Genomic DNA, 25,843 nt, shown 5'->3' with positions numbered 1-25,843 from the left:
AACACTGTCTAAAGTAATATTTAACAGTCCAAAATGCAACCAAATCTGGTATGGTAACATTTCAGAATGTACATAAGACATTTCCATAAAAAAAAATTAATAGCTAAACTTACCACTATAACACTTTTTATGCTGCAAGCAACAAAACAGTAGTTTCCTTTGCATAAGCACATTTTTTAGCCATGTTCTGGGTATATAAATAATCACAACTGTTTAATGTTATTCTTATCAGTTACAATGAGCATCACCTTGCCAGAACATATTTCTTGTAATGCTGTTTTATTAAAACAAATACAATGCTACAGCTGTGCACTTAGGGAATTTTTCTGTCATAAGAATTTACACTAAAGAACAATCACTTGATTTTAGGAAACTGTATGTATGGGAGTTCAACCCAGTTTAAGGTGCAAACCCATTACTTCACAAGTTGTTAAAGATGTTACCATAGATGTTGAACAGTTAGTCATTAATATTGCAGGTTTCGATAGTGCATTTCCAGTGTCATGGCAGTTGGAAATGTCCTATGACACAGTATAGAAAGTACTGAAAAAGTTGGTGCATTGTTTATTCATACAAAATCAGCTACAACCTGCAATTACTTGCTTCTGGTAGAGAAATCCAATTGACCTTAGTATTGACCTTCCTGGTCAGAAAGAAATGGATAGATCAAGACCAAAGAAAATCCTGTGGAGAAACAAAACACATTTTTACTTCAGTAAAACAATGAACACCTGTAACTGTTGCATTGGGACCATGGAAAACTCTCATGTTTCCAGTAGATTCCTTTGCTTTTATCTACAGTTACAGTCTGATGTAGATTCATAACCACATGTATCCACTAACTTATTTGAGGAAACTAGTCCCAATACAACAGTTTCTGCAACAACAGTGTCATCAATTGTGTGTTTCCTACTGCCTGGATATCTCATTATCTAGATCTTAATCCATGTAATTTTAGGTTGTAGTGACACTAAACAATATATTTTATGAAGGACATTTTGCAAATTTGACAATCTTGAAGTATCATGCTTTGTGAGAAGCATCACAAAGAATCAATTACATCAACTGTTGAAAACACTGTTCATTGCCTTCATGTTTTACACCTTCAGAATGTGGATCACATTAATCTACCACACTGCTATGGTCTCTGTATGGCATAAGTGTCATGTAAAAATAAAATGTTTGTTACTTGCAGCTCCAAAAGTGTCATAGTGGTGAGTTTTAATACTAATTTCTTTTTTATGGAAACATCTACACATCCTAAAATGTCACCATATCTTGATTTGGTTGCATTTGGACTGCTAAATATCTCTTTAGGTAGTGTTGAAAAGAGATATTTTAATTATAATCACCTGATACGTTTTTCATATTAAATTGAAGTATAAATAAACTTATGTACAAATATCCTTCCTCCAAAAATTATGTTTATAAAAAGTAATTTTTTTACATGATTACAAAATGAAAAAGTTAATAAATAATTTAACAATATTCTGAATAAAACAGGATACCTTGTAATTTTTCCATTAGTCTCTGTCTTGATAAATGGCATTTTCCTTTCCAATGTGAAATAAGTTTTAATTCATCACTTGTGCCACACATCATATAACTAAAACAATTTAATTTTTAGTTATAAAGAAAATAAATAATTCTAAAAATAAAAATATTTAATTTTTAGTTCAAGATTTCTTTTAATGGACAATTACAGATATTAAAGCTTATAATTAAAAAAAGCAACATAACATAACATAATAATAATAGCAATTCAATAATACCTGCTAAGCTCATGGACTCTAGTTGTGTTATGTTTTAATGGTGTAAGTTCATGCCTAAGACACTGAAGTGCTTCTATAATCCTTCCATCTTCTAACTGTTCAAGATATTTTTCTTCTAATAATAAAAATCTCATTTCCTATTAAATACATTATTAATGTATTTAATAGTTTAATATTAAACTTTGAGATTTTAATTTTCAAAAAATATATTTTTTTAAATACATTATAAGAGACATACCACTAATGCATTAGAAGATTCTAATAGTGGTTGGAGATCATTTAAATCAGTTTCAGCCTATGTAAAAAAATTTTAATAAATAAATTACTTATATTTAACTACAATTTCAAATTGACAATGATTCAAAATTTACATTTTTTGCATTATAATTTAATCCTTGTGTGGCTATGATTAATAATGGATTGCATATAAGTTGATTATTTTGACCTTTTTTTTTACTATGAAGTTTTTGTAATTTTAATTAATATCATATTCCGTTAAGTTAATACATTTTATTACAGGTGTATGTACTGTACATATCATTACAAATAAATAATCTCAGTATAGAAGAGAGAGAGAGAAAAATAAAATGTGTGGAAGAAACAGAGTAATAAATTTTCTGAGTAAAAACATAGTTGCAAAAATAAAAGGAATATTATATAAAACAATTTTACATAGTAATATACTCTATGTAGCTGAAATACGACATAAAAAATATAAAAAAAAAATCATTGCCAATAGAAATGGATTATTAGAGATCAGCAAAAATATCCACATTACAAAAAGTAAAAAACACAAAACTACTAAAAAATAATGCATACAAACATATAATTATACAAAAAGAGAAAGAAAAATGATTGAAGTAGTACAGACAGATAAAAAAAAAAAAAGTTAGGGGAGAATATTGCAAAAATGTTTGAATGGATGTTGAAGAAGATTTAAAGAAAGAAAAGAAAAAAAAAAAAAAAGTTAGACCCTGATGTAAGTAGATGGGCAAAGTAAAAAAAAAATGAAGGAAAAAGATTTAGAAAAGGTGGTCATACATTCATCTTCTGTTTTTATTTATCTCTGTTCCTCCAGACACAGATAAATAGAATCAGAGGATAAAGAAATGTATGACTTTCTCTTTATTTAGATGGGAGATAAAAAAATCTAGCAAAAAAAATTAAAGTATAATTAATTTTACATTGTACTTTCATTATTTGTGAAAAATATTGGAGGAAAAATAAAAATATATTTAAACAATCTGAATAATTCAATTAGCCATATAAGAGTTGTCAACATAAAACATTTCCAGTCAGGAAAGTCAATAAACTGTATCTTAATAATGGTCTGGAGGCAATATTGAATGGAAATCTGAGTAGCATAACCAGTAATGCATCTGCATGGTATGTGAAAAAGTATGAGATTCAAGCTCTGCTTTAGATAAAACTTTTCTTTCAAAAACTTCTAAATTATTTAATTTAATCTAAATTTATTTCAAATTATTAAATTTAACATAATATAGTGGCCTAACAGTCTACTTTCAACCAAATTACATTATTTAATCATTAGCTGTATTATAGTCCAAATGTAAACCAGTGATAATTATTTGATTAATTAACAAATAGGAATTTTATCTTCATATTTGATAACTTTATATTGAACTAATGTCTTTGTTTCTTCCTAGTACAAAACTTGTCAGAAAAAATTTTTATCAAAAAATTATTCTACATTTTGATGTTCTAACCATAATATTCCTAGTATTTCTCATATTCTTTGAAGAGAAATTTGACATTTTAGAATACATGACATTCTCTTTCAATCAATCTCATCTAACTCCCTAACAACAATCAATCCTCCAATTAATAGGAAAAATGCCCAATTTGGTTTTGATTCTATTACATTTTCATCACATAACATCTATATTTTTGGACATTGCTATAATTATGTTCACAAGTACAAGTATAATAATATGGATCAGCATTGCATCTATCTATCAAACCTCTTTGAATTATGTATAATAATACTGCATACTTATTTTCTACCAAAACAAATAATATCAGAGAGTAAACTAAAACAATAAAACAGTATCATAAGTAATCATGTTATGTAAAAATCACTCTATGTAAAATAATTAAGTCATAATTCTTAAAGAAATAATAAGAAAAAAAAAAGGTAAAACTTACAGGGCAAATGCATTGCTTATAAGTGGGTGGCATCTATACAAATTATTTCCATTATTAATTAATATAACAGGTTAGAAGGAAAAAAACTTTATAAAAAAAATTAAAGCAAAAACTGTATGATTATTTCAATAAACACATTATGACAAAGTTTGATTGTTATAAATTTGTTATTATATATTAATTTGGCATGTTAGTCATCCTATTGATTACTCGTTTAATTTAAAAATCACCTAAAATTAATAAAAACTAAAGATAAATATTACAAAAATCAAAATATATTAATAGGTTCGTAATATATTTTAAGGTAGAGCAATCTACATATTCTATTTATCTAGACATCAAACAGGCTTACGATTCTGTAATTCCCTCTGTGCTATTTAACTTCTTGAGATAAAGATATGATATAGATTTTAGCTTAATAGTCTAACTGAATAATTTTTATCTGCTCAGAACTTACACTGTAAAGTTAAATGATTTATATTTTTTTATCTTTCTCTCCCATTAAGCATATTCCTCAAAGTTCCTTAAATAATTTATTTTTCATTTGCTACATAGACTAGGCTTTCATTCCCATTTTCCAAAATAATCTTATATGCTAATGACATTAAAATTTGTAACCCAATTCAACTTCAAAGTGATCTTACATTGTTAGTATAAATCTGAGAAAGTTGAATCTTATTAGAAATTCAATAAATCATCAGTTGTCATGTTTTTATAATTCAAATAATTTTAAAAACAACTCCCTTTTATAACTGACCCACACAATTTGATATTAATTTTTACACTATAACTTGCATGCAATTCGTCTTTGAATTAAAATTCATGCAATAAATATTGACTGTTTTTGAATATAATTATGAAACAGTCCAAAAGCAGGAATTTTTCAAACAGTTTTAAAATCAAGATAGAATATTAAAAAGTAGGACTGTTCTGCCTAATTCAGGACATCTGATCACTTTAATTATGAACTAGTGCCTCTAAAGCAATGACTGCTCTAATATGCATGGAGTATACCATGAGGCAGGTTATGCAAAGGTTATATTTTTGTTCTAGCAATTTTCTGTAGAGTATATGCCACAATGGATCAAATGCTACTGTGGATTATTTGCATAAAAATATAGTAAAATTATAAGCTTTTAATAACACAATATTTATCAAGTTCATTATGATACCAAAAAATATATTTGTTCTATGTTCAGAACTATGCTATCCTTTTTAAAAATTTTCTTTCTTTTCTTGTAAAAATTAAGCATTTTCTTTATATTTTAAAGTTTTTTACTCTTTAACATGCAGCAACACTTGTTTACCTCGAAGCAATATGTATATCAGACAATATATTTGGCCCTCCTCAGTTGCTTCTAATAATTTTTAAAAATTTTTTAGTTAATTCAAATTATTCATTACATACAATAGTTAAATTAAACAATTACGTAACTATTGCACTCAAATAATTTGAATTAACTAATAATTATTTAAAATTATCAACAGCAACTAAGAAAGGGCAAACATTAACTTGCCTATTACTTAAAACTGTTATACAAGAATGCTGTTATATGTTGAAAGAAAAAAAACCATTTCAAATAATATATTATATTTGCAAATCTTTAAAATGTGATAAAGTTCAAGCTTAATAATGAAACAAAATAAACATATTTGTTTAAAATACAACTACTCAAAAAACTGAGTAAATTTGATACAAAGCTATGAAGAACCAATAACCAGCAAAACATTTCCCAATTTTTTTGCTGGTTCTTGTAGCTTTATATATTTGTTTAAATTTAAAAAGAAACTGAATAACTTCGTAGAAGTCTTTGTAATTACAAATGAAAAAGAAATGATAATCACCTTTGGTTTTTTAAGTTGTTACAAGTATTATAGATTTTATAAACAGATATAGATTTTTAGAACAGAGATATAAATAGATTTTGTAATTTTTCTATTACAAATGAAGAAATTTATTAAATTTGTTATGCAAGATATTTTATTTATCTTACATTTTGCAAACCACTCTAATATTTGCTATTTTAATTCAAGTCATTTCATTTTGATAAATCTTATTGAAAGATGCAATTTCTTAAAACTCAGGACTAAAAATCAATAAAAATTATTTCACATATAGCATATCTTTATTTAACAACTTAATTATGTATATTCATCTAACAATATTTTCAAATACTTTGTGTCTCTTATCAAGATTCCAATAAGTTATTCATAAGTTTCATTAAAATCAAATGAATAAAAATAAATAAATATATTCAAACAACTCATTTTTAAATTCATAACATTTTAATAATTATGATTAAAATTTTAATAATTGTAAATTAATTATAAAATAAAAAAATTGACAAGTCAGTTCCAAGAATATGTGAATTTAAAAGAAACTACATGTTAGATTAAAAAAATATTTATTATTATTCAAAATAATTTCTTTCAAAATCACATTCTTTTACATTTGCTCATGAAACTAATGCAAAGTTTTTTCTTTTTTAACTTATTTAAACGTACTGCCAAAAATTCTTTTTATAGTAGAATCTGCTTATTGTAATTATGGATATTATTTACAGTTGTCAGTGTCAGTGCTTGGGATGGTCTATTAACTACCCGATTTGTCACTCTAGGCTCAAATTGCAGAGTGCTTTTCATTCTCAACCTAAATGATATAATAAATTTACTTCTTCAAAATACAAAACTTTTAAAATTATTATTTGTATTTTTACAATATATAAGACTTATACAAACAGAAATATTGAAGTCTTTCTTGTTGTCCATTTCATCATCACAGGAAACATAATCCATATTAGTAAAGTCAACCTTTCGGATATTTTCCATAAAATTTCATATTGTAAACATGAAATTTTATCTTGATCTTTTACTCAATTTGCATAGCTATAGGCAGGGAAGTAGTCTATAAGGAAAGGTCAACTCCACCAATGTGGATTGTGTTTCCTGTGATATGAAAAGGAAGACTTCAATTTTTCTATTTGTATAAGTCTTTATTATTTGTAATTTTACAATATATATTTTAAAAATATATTTTGTCCTGGATTTTTTAAAAATTTATTTACAACAGTAAAACTTCTCTAACTCAAGCATCTGTAACTCGAATATTTCTTTAACTTGAAGAAAATAAAGCACTTGGTAGGTCTCAATGGAATAGCATAAGAATTTAACATTTCCAACTTGAACTTCCTTAACTCGCATTTTCTCCAAGTCTAAAGTTCTCATGGTCCCCTGACACTGATTTATATTACTTTCAACTTCCGTGATTTGAATTATAATATTATGCTATCCAAAGTGATCCTAATTATCAGATTTCCACAAAATTTTCAGACAGTTAGTTGTATCTACTGTCCAACACACATTTGCAGACAATGTTCCAGTCCAAAGCAAGGGGACCACTTCTCTCTTATCTCAATGACATGTACTGTACTTGCAAAACTGTGCAATTCTATTAGTTACATTGAACATTTTACTGAAAGATGTTATACAGACTGTTTAAAATAAAAAAAATCTATTGAAGATTCTTTATATAATGCAAGAGAGGTAAAATACAAATCTATTCAGAATCAGTATTTTTCATTCTAGTCTCTAACTCAAATTGTCTATAACTTGAAGTTTTTTCTGTCCTGTGGAGCTTCAAGCTTTTATTGTGGTTTAGCTGGTATAAAACCTTTTCAGGAAAAATTAAATAATAATCTATATCACAGAAGCTAAAAATTTACCTTTTTTCCAGTGGCTATTAACATTTTTTTGTATTCAACATGTTTCTGTCTGGAAACTCTTTTGTTCAATTACAGTATTTTTAAATGCTTGTGTTAAACCATTCACCAGACATTCCTATCTGGTTTAATATTGTTTAATAAACAAATGTAGTTTAAAAGTTAAGCTACCTTACTCAACTTCCATGTTTTGAAACCGTGTCACATCTTTGTTTGTTTTATAAATGCAATGTAGTGTAATAACGATCACTTGGCACTATTCATTCTTTTATTTCAATATTCGTTGATGTGTTAATATTGAAATAAAAGAATGAATAGTGCCAAGTGATTGTTATTATGCTACATTGAGTTTATAAAACAAACTACCTTACTCAAATTAATTTTTAATTTAATTTATTTAATATGCTTATTATTATACTTCATCCATTTTTTCCAGCTATGGGGTACCAAGGTATCATTTTTCCTGGGATGTGCTCACATATTTAGTGCTGGCAAAATTAGCATTCTAAAAATGTAAAAGTTAAAATAAACTCATAAAACTTAAACTATAACTGAAATTTTTTATTAAAATAAGTGATCAAATAATTGGTATTTTTTAAGACATGTTTTTCCATTTTTCTCATCAACTCAGCATGTCACTGATAATACTCAACCATTATTAGTCTTAATCAGTACTTCTAACTTTAATTATTTTCATTATTTGCTTGCAATACTGTAGTAATACAAACTGTTGGTACTTCTTACTTCATTTATGTGCTAGCTATTATCAATTAACCTCTTGGTACCCAATTAAGTGTTTCATATGCCCAATAATGATCAGTTATTCTTGCAACATGTCCAGCTGCTGCCATTTAAACATTTTTATTCTAGGAATGATATTGATAACTCCTGTCTTTTTTCTGATTCAAATGATATGCCTTTTATCTTTTCTTGTTATGTCAAGCATATATCTTTCCATCTTTATTTGGGTAGTCTAACATTAATTAATAATAATAATTTATCCAAATTAATAAATTTCAATTTACACGTTTTAATTGTTTAAAATGTCTTTTTAGTATTCCAATCAATAAAACTGGAATTTCTATTAATTGTAGGCCTGTTTATTAACCTACTGTATGTTATTAACCTATCAGTTTATCATCATCAGTATATGTGAATTCCAAGTGATTACAATAAGTTGGTTCTACAATATTATATTGCATTTAAGTTTCCTGTATTCTCATTAACTGTAACTTTATTTTCTTACCAATATATTATATTAACACATTCAATTATTAAAAATTTTGTAACTGAAAACAAGTGCTTAAAAATGACACTCTTTGTTAGTTATTCACTGTGAAATTAAGCTTCAAGCAACTGAATAATTTGTTTTATTGATAATTCTTCATTTTTACTGTTTTTTTTCTTACTGATCAAAAATATTATTCTACAATTCTTTGATAGTTAAATATACACTGACAAATTATATAAAGAAGACACCTCCAATAATCAGATGATAATTCTTTTCAATTCAAACACAAATTATTTATCGTATTTATACAGACACTTGGCAAATCACAGAATTAAATTTTATTCAGTTGATACGTGTTAAATGAAAGAAACACGTATCAACTGAATAAAATTTAATTCTGTGATTTGCCAAGTGTCTGTATAAATACGATAAATAATTTGTGTTTGAATTGAAATAAATTACTGGCACGGTTTCAAAAATACCAGATGATAATTCATTTCATGATCTAATATGCAAAAATAATTGATACAAGAAGCATGCAATACTGTCTCCTTTCTGTATTTTTCATTGTGAAACCTTTAGCTGTTTGAACACATAATGTTAAACTAATAACTTTTCTATGCTGTTAGTGTAAAATATTTTATTCATCTACACAAACAATTCATTGTACAAATTTTATATTGTTACTTATAAAATTAATTCTAAAAAAAAAAAAAAACTGAATGTAAGTTATTGACATGGAGAATTAAATAAAATTTACTTTAAAATTATCACCTTTGCCCAATCTCCAGCCATTACATGAGCTTGAAATTTAGTTGCAGTAGGATGATCAAGGCGGCAACCAGATTCTTGCATCAATTGTTCTGCTGTACGGCTAAATATTAATTTAAAAACATATATTAGAATACATTAAAATATATAAACATTCAAATGTAAGATTAATAATAATTATTATTATTTAATGAATTCTAATGTAAAATTAATGAACTCATTAAAGTGTGACAGCTTATTGCCCAGGTTAAAGGTTCTTTGCCTCATTAAAGTAGTTTCCAATTTGATTTTTTGGCAAATCAGATCTTGAAAACAAAGTGGAATTTAAAAAACATTTATAGAAAATTTTAAGCTTAATACAAAGGGGTTTCAATAAGTAATGACTTTTATTTTTTTTAAGCAAAAGTTTTAATGCATATGGAAAATACAGAATATACAAAATGAAATATGTGGATTAGGCTACTTTTTGACATAGGAACCATTCAGGTTCAAGCACTTGTCCTAGCAGTGCCCCTGCTTGAAGTTGCCTGTGTTGTAGAATGCCATTTCTTAGCCATACAACCATCTGCAAACAGCCAATTTAACCTCCTTGTTGGAATGGAACCTCTCCATAGTCAGGAATTTCTTCAAAGGACCAAACAAGACACCAAGTAATTTTTCCGACAACATCTTCAAGCATATGTAGCAGTTGCTTTGAATCGTTCGATCAACAGCAGTGACTGTTTGAGGCAAAGCTGCACTTACCGGATGACCTGACCTGTGCTTATCAATCACACACTGACAACCATTTTTAAACATTTCGCACCATCGATGGACATTTGAATAGTCCATGCAATCACCACTGTACACTTTCTGCATTTCTGCATGAATTTGTTCATATTTCTTGCTCCCTGCCTATAGAAAACAAATAACACTTCACTGTTCTTTTCTTTCCATTTGTCAGAAATGTCCAACAGGCAACACAAGTGTTCCTATCATGCAATAGTATTGCCAGAAATTCAAACTTCATTTACTTTATTCATGTTTTTGCATACATATTAAAACATTTGTTTAAAAAAAATAAAAGGTGCTACTTATTGAAACACCTTTGTACATGTGTCACAACAAATCTTTAAAATCAACAACTATATTTATTTAAGCTAACATTTTCCAATTTATTGGCCATTTTAGGCAAAATAGCACAACTTCCAAATTAATGATCTTGTTCTATTTAGCCTGAAGATAGCCAATAAAGTTAGCCAAAAATGATAGCTTAAATGATTACAGTTGTTGCTGATTTTAAAGGTTTGTTGTGAATATATTAACGTATAGCCAGTTTAAAAGAATGTTATTTTAAGCTTATTTTTGACCCTACAATCTATCCTTAAAATATTAGCACAAATTATAAAAATATAATTTTATAATAATATTCTTATATAATTTTTTAACAAATTTCCTTCTTATATTCTCACAAGTTTTAATAAACTATTTGTCATCCTCACAAAGCAATGCATTTTCAGTTACCTTAATTTTATGAAATGATATATATCCATATATTGTATTTGTTTTCTTTCAAATTTTTTCTTTATTTGCAGTAGTATTTTCTCTAAACTGTGCTATAACAGGTAAATTTATTATCTTACAAATAATTAAATTTTCAGGAAACAATAATGGAATTATAGAAAATTAATGTGTTTCTTATAGACTAAACAAAGAGTAAATTTCAAATTTATATTATATATTTTATTCATAAAATACTAATATCTTTTTTAAGTTGTTCTAGCAATAGAATTTATTACAACTACAAAATTGTTCCTTGCTTGTAAGAATGAGTCTGAATTCCACTTGATTAATGGACTTATATTTATGTTGGTTTTTAATGTAGATTACTTAAAGAAGAGGATTAAAGTTATAAGAAAATATGTCACCATTAGTAACTATAATATAACAACAACTTATATTATATAAATTATTATTACAAATTAAGAGTTACCCTACAGAAAAAGCTCAAATAATATAACATCTTATATTATTTTAATTCTTTCTACACACATTTATGTGAAATAAATACTGAATTAACAAATGATACATATTACATATTGGAAAATTTTTCTTGAAAGATAAGCTAGTGAAAAATTTCATTTAAAACATATTTCAAATATAAAAATGTTATTTGTATTCTTTTTAGTTTTGAAAATCAAACACCTTATTTATTTCCTTAATAGGACACATAATTAAAAATTCTATTAATAAAATTAAAAAATGTAAAAATAATATTCTACATAAATCCAATCTATCAGAATATAATTTAAATTGCTGAACCAGAGAAAATGTATATGACAATTAAAAGACTACCAATAATATATTTTAAATTTCTTGTAATACTTCTGTTACTGTTGGTGACAATCCTATTCTCATTTGTTAATTTCTTTTTTTTTTTATTTTTATAAATAAAAATCACCATTTAATCTGAGCTAATTATTATTGACAATACATTTGTTACTTCTGTAAATGCTAAAACTTGATTGTTTTTGTTTATCTATTTTAGGATCATTTTTATTCATCAACTAAATCAATATTTAAATACAGACTAATTATTTTTTTCAGAGTCACAGATAAAAAGCCAAAACAACCCCAAAAAGATATGATGGAAACTAGAATATGTCCATATATCACCAATTCCTTTTTAAAAAATTTGTATTTTTAACTTAATGTATTTTTGTGCTTTTAAAAGAAATTTTTGGCGGCCAGTAGCCTAAAATAGAAGGTCAGTCGCCAAGAATATGTAGTCTGGAATACGAAGATAATAAATGGTGGCAGGGCCGCCGTAAGTGGGCGTGCAAGGCGTGCACCGCATGCGGGCGGCACGTCCAGGGGGCGGCAAAGAGCCTTTCTGGCAAGCTCAGCATAGGTAATCATAGTTAAACAGGGGGCGGCATAATCGGTATTGCACACGGGCGTTCAAACAGCTAGCGGCGCCCCTGAATGGTGGTTCCTTTTTTGGAAGGACTTTGTCTTCAGATATTTAACAGACTAATTATATTGATTTGACAGATTATGGAATAGTTGCTGTTTACATTATTTTGAAAAAATACTTTTTAATTTCATGTCAGATTCCATTTTAATTTTATTATGTTTTTATGAATATTTAATTTCAAAAGTTTTTTAAATATGATAAAAAACGACTGGATTGAAATTTATTTTCAATTTCTATGCTAACAATGTTAATAATAATAATAATAATTAAAAAAATATATATTAGATTATTTTCTAAAGTGTATTAAAGTGCAGTACCTAATCCAACACTTTTTGTTTTACCATCAGTTTCATCATCACCAAGCTAAAAATACACTAGTACTTTAATATTTTTTATATTGTCAAATAGCATATATAAAAAACTAACTTTCTAACAAGGAGGGAATAAAATGTATTCAATTTTTTACTTTAAGAATAAATTTACTTTTCTGGGCATATATTTTTTTCATCCCAAACTAAAATTTTAGTTTTATTACTTATATTGAAATCCAAAATTTTTTTCCTCATCTAAATAAAAATATTTGAGAATTTTATGATTCATATTCCAATCCAACAATTTTGTTTGAATTGAATAAAAATTATTGGAATTTGTATGCTGTTTCTTTCATGTTTCTGCATTTGATTTTGATTCAATTCCTAATATTTATTTAAGTAACATATCTATTGCCAAAGATGTTTTACAAAGACAATTGTAGTAACAAACACAACACTTTTTTCTTTAATTGGAAAACTAGCTTGATTCCTAAAGAATTTTTCTATGAATTCTATGCTGAATAAAAATATGAAGTCATTTATTCATTTCTTCCTCTATAATAAAAGTTTTTAAAAATTATTTTTAAATTGTATAATTTACTTTTCAATATTTAATAAATTATATCCTTCCAATGCTGTAGCTGCTATCTCATTTTGTCACTACAAATTTTTCCATTCAGACTATCACAATAGATAACTTTGAATATAAACTCACACATATTCTTTACCTAAATATTTATTAAGCTTTCAATTTCATTATAGAAATTGTTTGCCTGTAATATACTTTAAATAGAAATTTACTTCCTGTATAAGATATTTCCAGATCTAGAATTGTTAGATATTGTGTTTGCCTGTTTTGAATCTTATTACTTACAAAGAACAGAAAAATACTTGTTCTATATTTAGCATATATTGCTAAATACCTTATAATTATTTTGAAGTAACTCTGGATATTTTTCATAGCTAAATAATATTCACTCATTCATGTCATTCAGATTAAAATTAGATTTTTATTTTCTCCAAATTTTTCCTATCTATATGAATATAATTTCTTAAATTAAGGTACTATTTTTTCCCTGTCTATTTTCTCTATTTATATATCAATATAGACTATCTATCTACATTTATATGCTAACATTATTAAACTGATAAATAATACTTTTTAATTTTACAGTCTAACTTTATTCGTTTCTCTTCATGATCAAAAAGTCATAATCTTTAAAATGGATGTTAATAAGCAAAAGAAATTACTTTAAGAGCAACTCCATTAAAGCATTTTTTTGTTTTTATTAATCCTAAGAGTCATTAATACATTTTTAGATATTAACAACACAGTTATGTAAAAAATTGAAAATATTCCAAAAGTTCCTTAAAAAGTCTCTTAAAATAAATAAATTGAATTTTGATAATTACTTACTTTTGTAATAGTTTCAAGTTTTTTAAGAATTCAATCATTGTCATTTATTTTTAATTTTACAAATAGTTATGTTTTTCAGTAATAATATGTTGATTTTGGAGAACTCATATTCTCATAGATAATTTGATTGTTATATATTGACTTAATGATTCTGAAATAACTTTGATTCCAATGTTATTTTTAATCTTCAAGATTATGAAAATTGCAAAAAGGTCTTTTCTCTGTTGAGATAGCACTGATGTCTCATCCATTCAAAAGCAGTTTGTGTTCTTAATTCTCAGTTTTCAAATTTCAGGATTTAGTTATAATATGATCAATACAAAACCTTCCTCGCTTATTTCTAGCCGTTTATACACGAGTACGAACATTTTTGGCCTTCTTAATAGGCCTTCTTCAGGTACACTGTGGTCTGTTAGAGCATCGGTTGGTAGAAGTTTAAACGGTGTCAATGTTCACATAGGTATCGTCTTATAGTGACGTCATCATTGGTGATAGGTATAGACGATACGAGGGCGAAAGTGAGGAAGGTTTTGTATTGATCATCTTAAAATAGTTCTAGCTACAAATGCTTAGTTATAATAATTCCTTAATATCATTTCTTACTTAAATACAATTTTTACTGATTTTACAAAGTCCATATTTTTTATTGAAAAATTATTCAGCTTCCTTTCATTTCATTTGCTGAAGTAGTTTATAATTAGGTTTGCCTTCTTGTAATAACAGTAATCTATTTTCTCATTTTATTACTGTCAAGGAATTACTATTACTATAAAATGTTATTGCCAAAATATCTTTGTGCTACTCTCATTTTTAGATTTTGTTTTAAATGTTATCTTTCATATTGAAACATTGATTCATACTTATTCACAACCTGATTGCTAGGGATCTGAAGAACACATTGATTATTGAGGCATTAATAAATTACTAGGAATTGTTTGGGGTTTGGTGGACAAATTTATTTTATAATAATAATTATCCCAAAACCTTGGCTGTAGGCTGTCTTCTTGTATAAATCGAAGAAGCAAAACTTGTACAGGAATGTTGACCTTTTCGTGAATAAGATAATCTCATTATATAGGTCAAGGCCTATAGCCAAGATTTTAGGGTAAATTAATAATTGAGATATTATTATTAAATATACATATAATAATAATTGATGTATCTTTAAATTTTACTAAAGTAAAAACATACAATTTTCAATTTTGATTTATGTTTAATAAAAAAATTATTATTAATTCCTATTTGATTAATGTAATTTTATGTGGATAACCCATGGGTTATCCACATAAAATGTGTTTGAAAGATAATTTGAAAGGAGGTGTGGATTATGCAATGGGCAGATTATATACAGATTCTGAATTCCAATTATAAATTAAAGTTAATTCACATTCTACAACTGGTCAGTAACAGATAATCGACTCACTGGACTGACAATTATCTATTCATATGTTTGTGAGAAATGACTACCCACTGTTTTTACAACCCTGACCTATTTCAATGGATTAAGATTTAATATTTTAATAAATACTTGCAATTAAGATACAGATTAATCTTTAATCTATTGATAATATAAAATACAAGAAATCAAAAAAATTAAATTTTTATACAATAATTATTTATGAACAAAAAAAGCTTCAACTAGCACTAATATAATGTTGATATATCATGTAATTAATCATGAAAGTTAATTAACAATCTTTAATTAAAAACTTTTTGGTTCTAAGTTAGAAAAGTAATGAAAAATGAAAGAACTATACAGAAAGTAATATTTATAATTAATTCTGCTTTAAAAATTATACACTTTGTAACACAATATCTCTCATGACATTACAATTTAAAAAATAAGGCAAAAAAGTAATGTCATCTTTAGTTTCAATTTCGTTAAGTATGATTTTGAATTAAACTTAATAATTATTAAATAAAATGATTAAATTTAATTCAAAAATTATTGTAAATATTAATTTTAATATAAGATAGCAATCTAACCATCTACCTTTAGAGAAAATTATTTTATACTAGTTTGAATAGTTAGCCAAACTATTGGAATAGAAATTAATTAGTCTATAAAAATTTGTATTAATATACAAACATTATCTTTCAAAATATATAAATGCATATGTTCACAACTTTTAAAATGGTTTTTTAAGAATAAAAAATTATAATTCTGAATAAAAAAACCAAAATATATAAAAAAATTGAGGGTTCCAATTGAAATTTTGAAGTTGCCTGCCACTTCATCCAAAAGGGCAAATGGGTGAGGCTTTATTTTTTATGGCATTAAAAAGGCCATTTCAGAAATATTAAATTTTTATTCTTATCAACTTTTTTCTTAGAAGCATATTTTCCAAGTTATTGTCTTATAACACATTACATAAAACATCGTATATATTGCCCTTCATTTCTATAAGATAAATGCTAAATTTATTTTAAATTTATAAATTATTGTACATGTAAATGTACTAAAATACGTAATATAAAATATACAATTCCATTCACTGAAAACAGACCTTTAAAATTAGCAGATTCCTTCCTTTAAAAACTCACATTGGTGAATTTGTTCCTCTTCAACATAACAACACCATATTCTCACCACTAAGGTTGCATTCCATCCAACATAACATCAATCTCTCAGAAGGATAATCTACTTTCTCATAATCTTACAATTCTCCCTTGGTCAAAGTCTGAAATCTGGTCATTTGGATGCTATGCTTTTCAACAGGACATACTTGATCTGTTCTGTAAGAACTGCAAGCAAACACAATTCCAGTGCTTTACACTAGCTCTTTTCAATCTCCTTTTATACTACTTCCAGGAGGCATTACTGCCACATGATTTGAATATGTGATATGCTTTAATCATTTGCATGTTCTCCCATGTTCTAACTAACTTGCAAACTTTGGGGTTATCTGATACATCCTTCTTGGTATTGCTTTTTTATGGTCATCAGCATATTTTGATTTATATAAAAATGACTTACAAATAGCAAAGCAGCAATATAATTGTTTCTTTTTAAAGCAGAAACTGCTTAATTAAGATGATCTCCAGCAGGCATTTACAGAAGATCACTTTAAATGATTTCTGCATGCAGGTAGAGCTTATTAATCAAACACTGCATCTATAATTATTTAAAAACAATCCATAAATAGTAGATTAGACATTGCATTCATGAAACAAATAATTACATATATAGATATATTCATCTTAAACACCAATATGTATTCTGATAAAATCAGTAAATACATAGAATCTTCCCAAGAAATAATGCCTGTGGAAAATAGATAAGGTATTTATCATAACATTTATATCACACTATGTCTCAGAAAGTTTATAGAAACATACATTAATAGCAAATAAATATCATAAAACAATTGTTTTTAGTATATATGCTTTAACTTTGGTCCAACATAGCACATGACACAAATATCAACTAGTGTTGCATTTATAATTCCACCACACTAATACAGGCATATCATAAACATTCTTTTTAATAAATGTCATAATGATGCACTCCACTGATGCTTTGCAATTGTCGATCATATAGCTAAACACGTCCAGTGTTTGCATAAACACTATTAAGTACAGTTTTGCACTGGTAATTTAAAAACCTAAACACCATTGGTTCATAAAAAAATATTAGCAGTATGATTAATATCAGTAACATTAAAAGGTGCAGTTTTAGGTTAAAAAATAAACTGTATAAACAGTATAAAAAGGAAGTCTGAATCAGATAAAGAAACTATTGATGGTTAAAGCTTATTTATACAACTATTTGTAATATGTTCTTTTAATTTTGTTTTTTCTATGCACAGCTAGCTAGAATTTCTATATACAAGTTTCAAAACATCTTTCTCTCTTTAGTTGGAACATCAGTTAGAACATAAATTTTATGTTCTAACTGATGTTCCAATTATGCTTAACCTGAAGAAGGCCATTTAAGATAACCGAAAATGTTAGTTTATTTGATTAAAGAATTTGCGAGAAAAAAGAGAGAAAGATGTTTTGAAACTTATATTTAATTTTGTTAATTGTTTTTATTTTCTTAAGTACTTACAGGCATTTAACACAATGAATAAAAACATATAACTTAAATGACCTGTAGGAATGGATCTAGTTTGTATATTGAGAAGTCCCTGTTATCAAAATATGATATAATTGAAAAGGCATTTAATTAAAATATAGAGTTACCCCCAAATATTTCAGATTATAAAACTATTTTTAGGATAAAGATATGGATAAAGGAGCAGTTCACTTAAGAGAGCACTCTCCCACATCCCAATTTTGTTATGTTTTACTTAGGACTCCTTTTAACAGAAAAGTCTAAATAAATGTTGTGTCAGTAGCACCTTTAGAGCAGCAGTCAGCATAAGGGAACATTGTTATAGGAAAAGTTTATAAGAGTCTATCTTTAATCTTACAATACATCACCATCCCAAAGCACATGATTACAGAGTTCTCTGTGCTATGGTATATATTATGTGGAGATTTGGTGAAATCTCCATAAATCAGTTTTCTAATACATGGACAGTCATAAGATTTCATACAATTGTAATGAATTGGTTTTATTGGACACACATATGTGAAGCAATTACATATTAAAAAGATATCATAACATATACATATATATTATATTTTTACATCCCCATCTTAAGTAGACAAGATGAGAAATGATTAGTGACTAAATTTTGGAGGTCACACAATTTTAAGGCATTACTGTAATTATTTGTTTTTATATTGTATACCTTAGTAGAGAGCATTCAGAAATTTTGGAGTAAGGATGTTCACATCTTTTCAGCAAGGATACTTACTGTATTTTGGAAAGTGAAAAATATATAATTAGTATATACAGTAAAATATATGAGTCAGAACCGCTGAGATTTACATGGAATGGAAGAAATTATGCTACTGCAACCCAAATATGGTGAACTATAGACACAAAAGTTGGAAATTGTGTTCTGTATTTCCATTTCAGTGCAGTGCAGTGCCATCCATCTGTCAGAAAATACATTATTTTTTGTTAAAGGGAGTTTCAAAACATACTGAAAGGTTGTCTCTCATTTTCTTTTAGATCATTATTTTAAACTTACATTTTTGTGTATTTTTTCTACAAAAATTGATGATATAAACTTTCAAGAAATTGCAGTCTCACAAACTGATGATGATGACCAGCTAATAGAAGTGTATGAGCCTTTAAATCAAATACAAGTTTTCAGCAACTTAAAGGCTTTCAAGAAATTTAGAAAAGGTAAAAATCCAGAATATTTTGATAAAGCTGCAGACTTAGAAATTTGTTTCAATAACTTTGTTAAAAAACCAATGACAACTGAACAAATGACATTAGATTGTTTTGTGAAAAGTAAACTATTTTTATTTATTTGTATATAAAATTTTTACAATACAGGCAGACATCTGTAACAAATTTAATTTGAATACACACATGTAAATCATAAAAAAATTTATTTTTTTCACCTAATCTCATAAAAAAATTTTTTTCCAGGACATTTATGTATTTCTGGAATAGAGAGCAATAGAAAAGGGGTAAGACTACATCCTGTCGATAGCAGAAAAACTGCAAGACGTAGAAAAATAAGATAGTCCCATCAAATTCTAGTTTTTGCAGGTTTTACTGCATACTCTATTTACTGATTATTCAATAAAACAATAACTTGATATAAAAATGAAAACTAATAAGTACAATAAAGAACATAATAATAAACATAAACAAAAATTACATAATAATGAGTTTTAACATTTTCAAGTGTGTTATAAGTTACATAGAGCTCCTAAGACATGAAGGGGTAGAGAGATTTGAACAACATAAATAAACCTCTGGTTGATTTTTGTTACTTCAGATAAATGAGCATGATGCAGCAATCCTAAGAATGCTCTCTTAAGTGAATTTGGCTATATTAATGAATATAAGGTTTTAAAAAACCAAATAGTTATAATTCAAAATTCATGACATACAACGACGGAAACGGGAAACGTGCATTCAAACTTACATATTTCAAATTTAAAGTTTTTACGAGCTGCATTTTCCATCAGAGATTCAAAAAAAGCCTGAAGAAGAACCGTTATAGGGGTTCGAAAACGTTAGTTTTGGTTTGTTTTGGATAGTTAAGAGTTAATAGACGCACCGGTAACAGGTTAGAAAGAGTTATATTATTCAAAAAATAATTTAGGAATCTTGATTAGCTACTTAATTTGCTTACAGGTAAATCAATCTCTAAAACTTAGATTATTTATAATATATAGTAAAACTTGGTTAATAAGTTACCACATTAAAAGTTTTTCTGTATAAGAGGTTTAATTTCAAAACTCCAAATTTTTCCCCTATAAAAGATGTGTAAATTTTCCCATTTAAAATGTTTCCATGTAAGAAAATTTCCTACTTAAGTAAACTGAAATCCTTGTCCATGACCAGAAAATGAATGCATTTAAGTTTTTCAACTGCATCTTATCAAAAATATATGCATTTAATTGTATACAGAAGAAAAATGTACAATATTTCATGTGTCATCATGCATGTGACTTTGGGCTACTTTGAACATGGCTTTTACAACTTTTTTTACATGATTATATGGCAACTATGCTTGCAGCATACAGCAAGTTCTGACAAGTGCTATAAATATATGAATGATTTTGTTAAGTTTTCATTGAATTTTAGTATGGTATTTGTAGATCTGTGATTTTATTTGTTGGAATCATAACATTTTTTTTTCTCACATAACAAAGCTGATGAAACAGACTACATTAAACAACTATCTAAATAAATACTGTATAAGCTTAATTCACTGTAATGAACATTATTAAATAAATTCAGATTATCAAAAAAAAGTTATTTGTACATTACTGTATTTACTTAAATGTACATTTTTTCAGGTTTTGATATCTCTAAAAATAAAAAATAAACGTCTTCCAACACTAGAGGAGTTACAGTTCAGCACTTCAAACAACCTTTACAGCTCCAGTGGTATGTGTTTACACCTTAGCAAACGTTTTCAACCTCATCGAGGTCTTCATCAGGCTACTTTAATTAGGAATTCGAACGCGTTTGGAACGGAACGTATACGATTCAAAATTTATAAACAGATTTAAGAATACTCATGGAACTTTACGCACGCACTAAAACAACTGTAAAGCACGTGTAATATGAAGTTTGCGTAACGGTGGAAGTAGACGAATTATACACACTCATTTATGGGGATGAGTTCCCTCACAACAAAACTTCCATGCGCAAGATATACCAACTGCATCCCTGGAGTTGATGCACATGCAATGGCAGATGTGTGCATGATGCTGGAGTTGATGCACATGCCATGGCACGTGCATCAACTCCAGGGATGCAGTCAGTATATCTAGCGCGTGGAAGTTTTGTTATGAGGGAACTCATCCCCATAAATGAGTGTGTATAATTCGTCTACTTCCACCGTTACGCAAACTTCATATTACCCGTGCTTTACAGTCGTTTTAGCGCGTGCGTAAAGTTCAATGAGTATTCTTAAATCTGTTTATAAATTTTGAATCGTATATGTTCCGTTCCAAACGCGTTCGAATTCCTAATTAAAGTAGCCTGATGAAGACCTCGATGAGGTTGAAAACGTTTGCTAAGGTGTGAACACATACCATTGGAGATGTAAAGGTTGTTTGAAGTGCTGAAATCTAAAAATAAAGTGCATCTTAGATTCAATATAAGATATTATAATTAGTGACCTATAATACCATGCATCTTATTTCTCTGTCACTAATTTCATGTGTCATTTTAATGATTTTATTAGACCAATACTCATAATATTCAATAGTAAATATTTAAAAGGTCAACTTAACTCAATCTCATTAGTCTATTGCAGTAACATTGTAAATAGTTACTTGGACAAAAATCCCAGAAAAAGTTGTGCAGGATTCTTTCAAGAAATGGTGCATTTACAATGTTTTAAGCAGTATTGAGGATGATTGCATGTTTATAGATATGAGCATTGAATCCTATGTTGATTCACGATAGCCTAACATGAAAAGTGAGGAAGTTTCTGACTTTAATACTGTAGAAGGCAGTGATATTTAACTTACTTTACTGTGCATTAAATTCTGAACAAATTTATGCCAACAGAACTGATTCCATTGACATAAATGTCTTGAGTTGTCTATCTTTTCAGAAAAATCTGTGGATGAGCATGTAGAAATTAAGGTGTATCTTAGTGCATATACTTTGCATTTCAGATGCATTGATCTGTAAGATTGGATCAGTCTTTGTCATGTGATACAGATCACTTCTGTTGTATTTTAGTTGGAGGAAACTATATACAGGTAAGATCAAATCACATTTACTCTGTGAATAAAACTGCTTGCAAAATCACAAAATGGGAGAGTGCATGACATGCATTCTTGCTGTACAATCTTGCAAAATTGTCTCTTAATACTTATTTTTTCATTTCAGTTTATCAGATATTTTATGTTTTTACTTACCACTTTTAAACCTTTAAATATTTTTCAAACAGTTAAACATATTTTTTGCTGTCAACTATAAGCTTGACTTTAACCATGGATGCAGCCATCTTTAATCTTTTTGATCTGATCGAAACAATCCAACCCTCCACTCAAATTAGTTTGATTGTGATCCAGTTGATCCTAGATGGTATTTGTATATGCAGATAGAGATTTATCAGAATGTTATAGTTTCTTCGTATACACAATTTGAATGATCAGAGTAATCTTGAATCAGTTTTATTCCAAAAGTATATGCACAATTAGATTCAATGGCATCTTATATTTGAGTAAATATGAAATCTTTATTTCTGCTTAAGAAGTTTTTAAATTGATCCCTTAAAAAACTTCTTAACTAAGTTCTACTATATTTGAAACAAAAACTTGATTTTAAATCTATATAAGATATGGACAGTTTGTTTTCATATATACAGTACACTAAAAATAGATATTTGACTTGTATATCTATAGAAACACTTAATAAGTCTTTAAAGTTACTATAACATTAAATTAAATTTTAAATTTTGAACAATAAATTGTGAAAATGACAAATATAAACAATTTTTATCAATTATTTATATATGCCTTATAAGTCTTCAATTTCCAACTGATGGATCTGAATTGCTAACCTTTGGAAAGCAAATACAAAACCTTATCAGAAGAGGTAATCTGCCTGGTATTTTCCTTCTTTGATAAAAATTATATCTTTGCCTTGTTTAAAATTAAAAATCACCTTTTCTGGATTATTTCATAATATTTAACTATTAATGTTTGATAATATACTATGCAATATATTGATGTAATATATATTGCAAAGTATATTAGTACATCAAGCATAGTATACTGATGTTTGATATAAACTAACTTATAAGAATTTTTTCACAATGCTCAGAATTCCATTTGAAAATGCCTTCAGTGAAAATACTAAAACTAAAAATTACATATATAATAAGAAAAATAACTAAGCATATTATATATAGTTACTTTTAAGCAGGGCTGTGGAGTTGCGTAAAAATCTACTGACTCCAACTCCGACTTTTCCTTACCATCCGACTCCAACTCCAACCAGGGGCAGACTTGTTACTGAAAGAGACCCAGAAATTCTGATGTCATCACATGACCTCAGAATAAAATATTCAATAAACAGAGTTCTAATAAAGATAGAATGTAGAAACTTTTTATTCCAAAGCTATAAAACTCCTCTAAGTAATATATAAACATGTATTCAATAATTTTTACTTTTCCGGCTGTTATATATAACAGGGGGAAAGTGTAGCACTCAGTCAAAAAATGACCCCTCCCAAATTTTTACATTTTTGGACTCAGGACACCTTGAAATTTCGAGATATGCAAAAGATTCAAGGTTTTTTTCTATATGTGTGGATGTTAGACTGTGTGTGCGGGGCATAATTTTGTTCACCCTGTTTGAAGCCTAATAATTTCTGTGGTCAGTGGTCAGAATCGGAGTCAGATGGTTTAACACAAAAGTTAGTTATTAAGTGTCAAAGTGGTTGAACTAAATCATGAACTAAAACATTCTAACATTTTAGGCAAGAACATCTTAACGGGTTTTACTGTACTATTATAAAATGACAAAAAAAGCTTACTTTGAGGGTAAAGACGAGTTTTATTATTATTATTATTATTATTTTTAACACTAATAACGAGTAAAATATTCATTAAGACACATGACACATGACCACTTTTATGTCTTCACCCTGTCGACCTTTAATTAAAAACCAAAATTTAATAGTATTAATGCTCCTTTATACGCGAGCTACAGTGCCACATTTTGTTTCTTAAACTTTACCCATTCTGAAATATTGTTTAATATCTCAGAACAGAAAATAAATAAATTAAACAAATTAGACACTAACACACACACACACATGTGAATTTTTCCCCTTTTATTGACTTTTTTGAGGGGTTCAGGAAGTCTCCAAATGTGTAGCTTAGCAAAAGAAACTTGGAGGGTCAAATTTGACACGATTCCAATACTTTTCCGTTTTATATACATTACAAGTTGGGAAGTAAAAAGGAGTCAGAGTTGGCAGATTTTTTGACGACTCCGACTCAGGCTAAAACACCAAAACTCCACGACTCCGACTCCACAGTCCTGGTTTTAAGTTTTCTAATTATCATCAACTGACATAGTTAATCTTATACTAGAGATCTGTGTCTATTGTTAATACTGCATATGTGAATGTATTGAGTTGAATCATAAGTAATGTCATTTTTTTATAAATTATAAGATCTCATCAGGATAAAAAATATTTATTTAATCCAATATATAATGTGCTTCTGGATAGCTTCTTTAATACTTTTTCCATTAAGACTGTTTTCATGAGATTCAAAAAAAATAATAATCTGTAGATGCCAGAATAGGGCTGAAAGGAGGATGAGGAAGAACTTTCCAATTAAGCTCAATTTTTGTTGGATGGATGTTGTAATGTGAGTTAAAATCAATTAGTGATTTTATATATGTAAAGATAGACAAAAGTTACATTGCAATATGGATTTGACTGTTATCACATAACAAAATAATGCTCTTTCTATTTGTCAAATATGGACAGATTTGTCAAATTTTTCTTGGAGTGTTTTTTACAAAGTTTTTCCAATTGCTGGCAGTGTAAAATAGCATTTAATATTGCATTTAAATTCAACAATTCAAATTATTTCCCTCATATCCCATCTACAGTTCAGCAACTTGTAAATACCAAGCTGAGCTGAAGTCTTGAATGTGAGCTGTGAATTTTGACTAGGTTAAAATGATACTAACAACAATTATTTTCTAGCAAAACGTGTAGAGTCCAATAATTCAAAGTGGATGGGACTGAGAATACCTCAAATTACAAAAACTTGGAATATATAGAACAACAGGAAAAATAAAAAAATAGAAAAGAAAAAATAATACGTAAGTAAATTCAAAAACTATGCAATAAATTGGATATACCTTAACCTTAATACAAACATCGCCAGTAATCGTCGAAGCTATCTTTAAATGACGAAGATAGTTTCATAT

General features: G+C 27.4%; 1 protein-coding gene across 1 annotated transcript in view; it reads right to left on the bottom strand.

Annotated features, from left to right (window-relative positions):
- Positions 1 to 1,479: 1,479 nt before the first annotated feature.
- LOC111630974 (WD repeat-containing protein 26-like) overlaps positions 1,480 to 25,843 on the bottom strand; it is a 52,431-nt gene continuing 28,067 nt past the window's right edge. Inside the window, exons 2-6 of the mRNA XM_023375144.1 lie at positions 9,663 to 9,762; positions 3,939 to 3,971; positions 2,011 to 2,067; positions 1,773 to 1,909; positions 1,480 to 1,606 (exon numbers count right to left, since the gene is read on the bottom strand). Of these exons, the coding sequence (XP_023230912.1) occupies positions 1,480 to 1,606; positions 1,773 to 1,909; positions 2,011 to 2,067; positions 3,939 to 3,971; positions 9,663 to 9,762 (454 nt within the window). The remainder of the gene's footprint in view (positions 1,607 to 1,772; positions 1,910 to 2,010; positions 2,068 to 3,938; positions 3,972 to 9,662; positions 9,763 to 25,843) is intronic.

The sequence above is a fragment of the Centruroides sculpturatus genome, unplaced genomic scaffold (genome assembly GCF_000671375.1).
Source record: "Centruroides sculpturatus isolate CEXI.00-Female unplaced genomic scaffold, Cexi_2.0 scaffold593, whole genome shotgun sequence".
NCBI lineage: Eukaryota > Metazoa > Arthropoda > Arachnida > Scorpiones > Buthidae > Centruroides > Centruroides sculpturatus.
The sequence above is the reverse complement of the archived record's forward strand: the minus strand, read 5'-3'. Positions and strand labels throughout refer to the sequence as shown.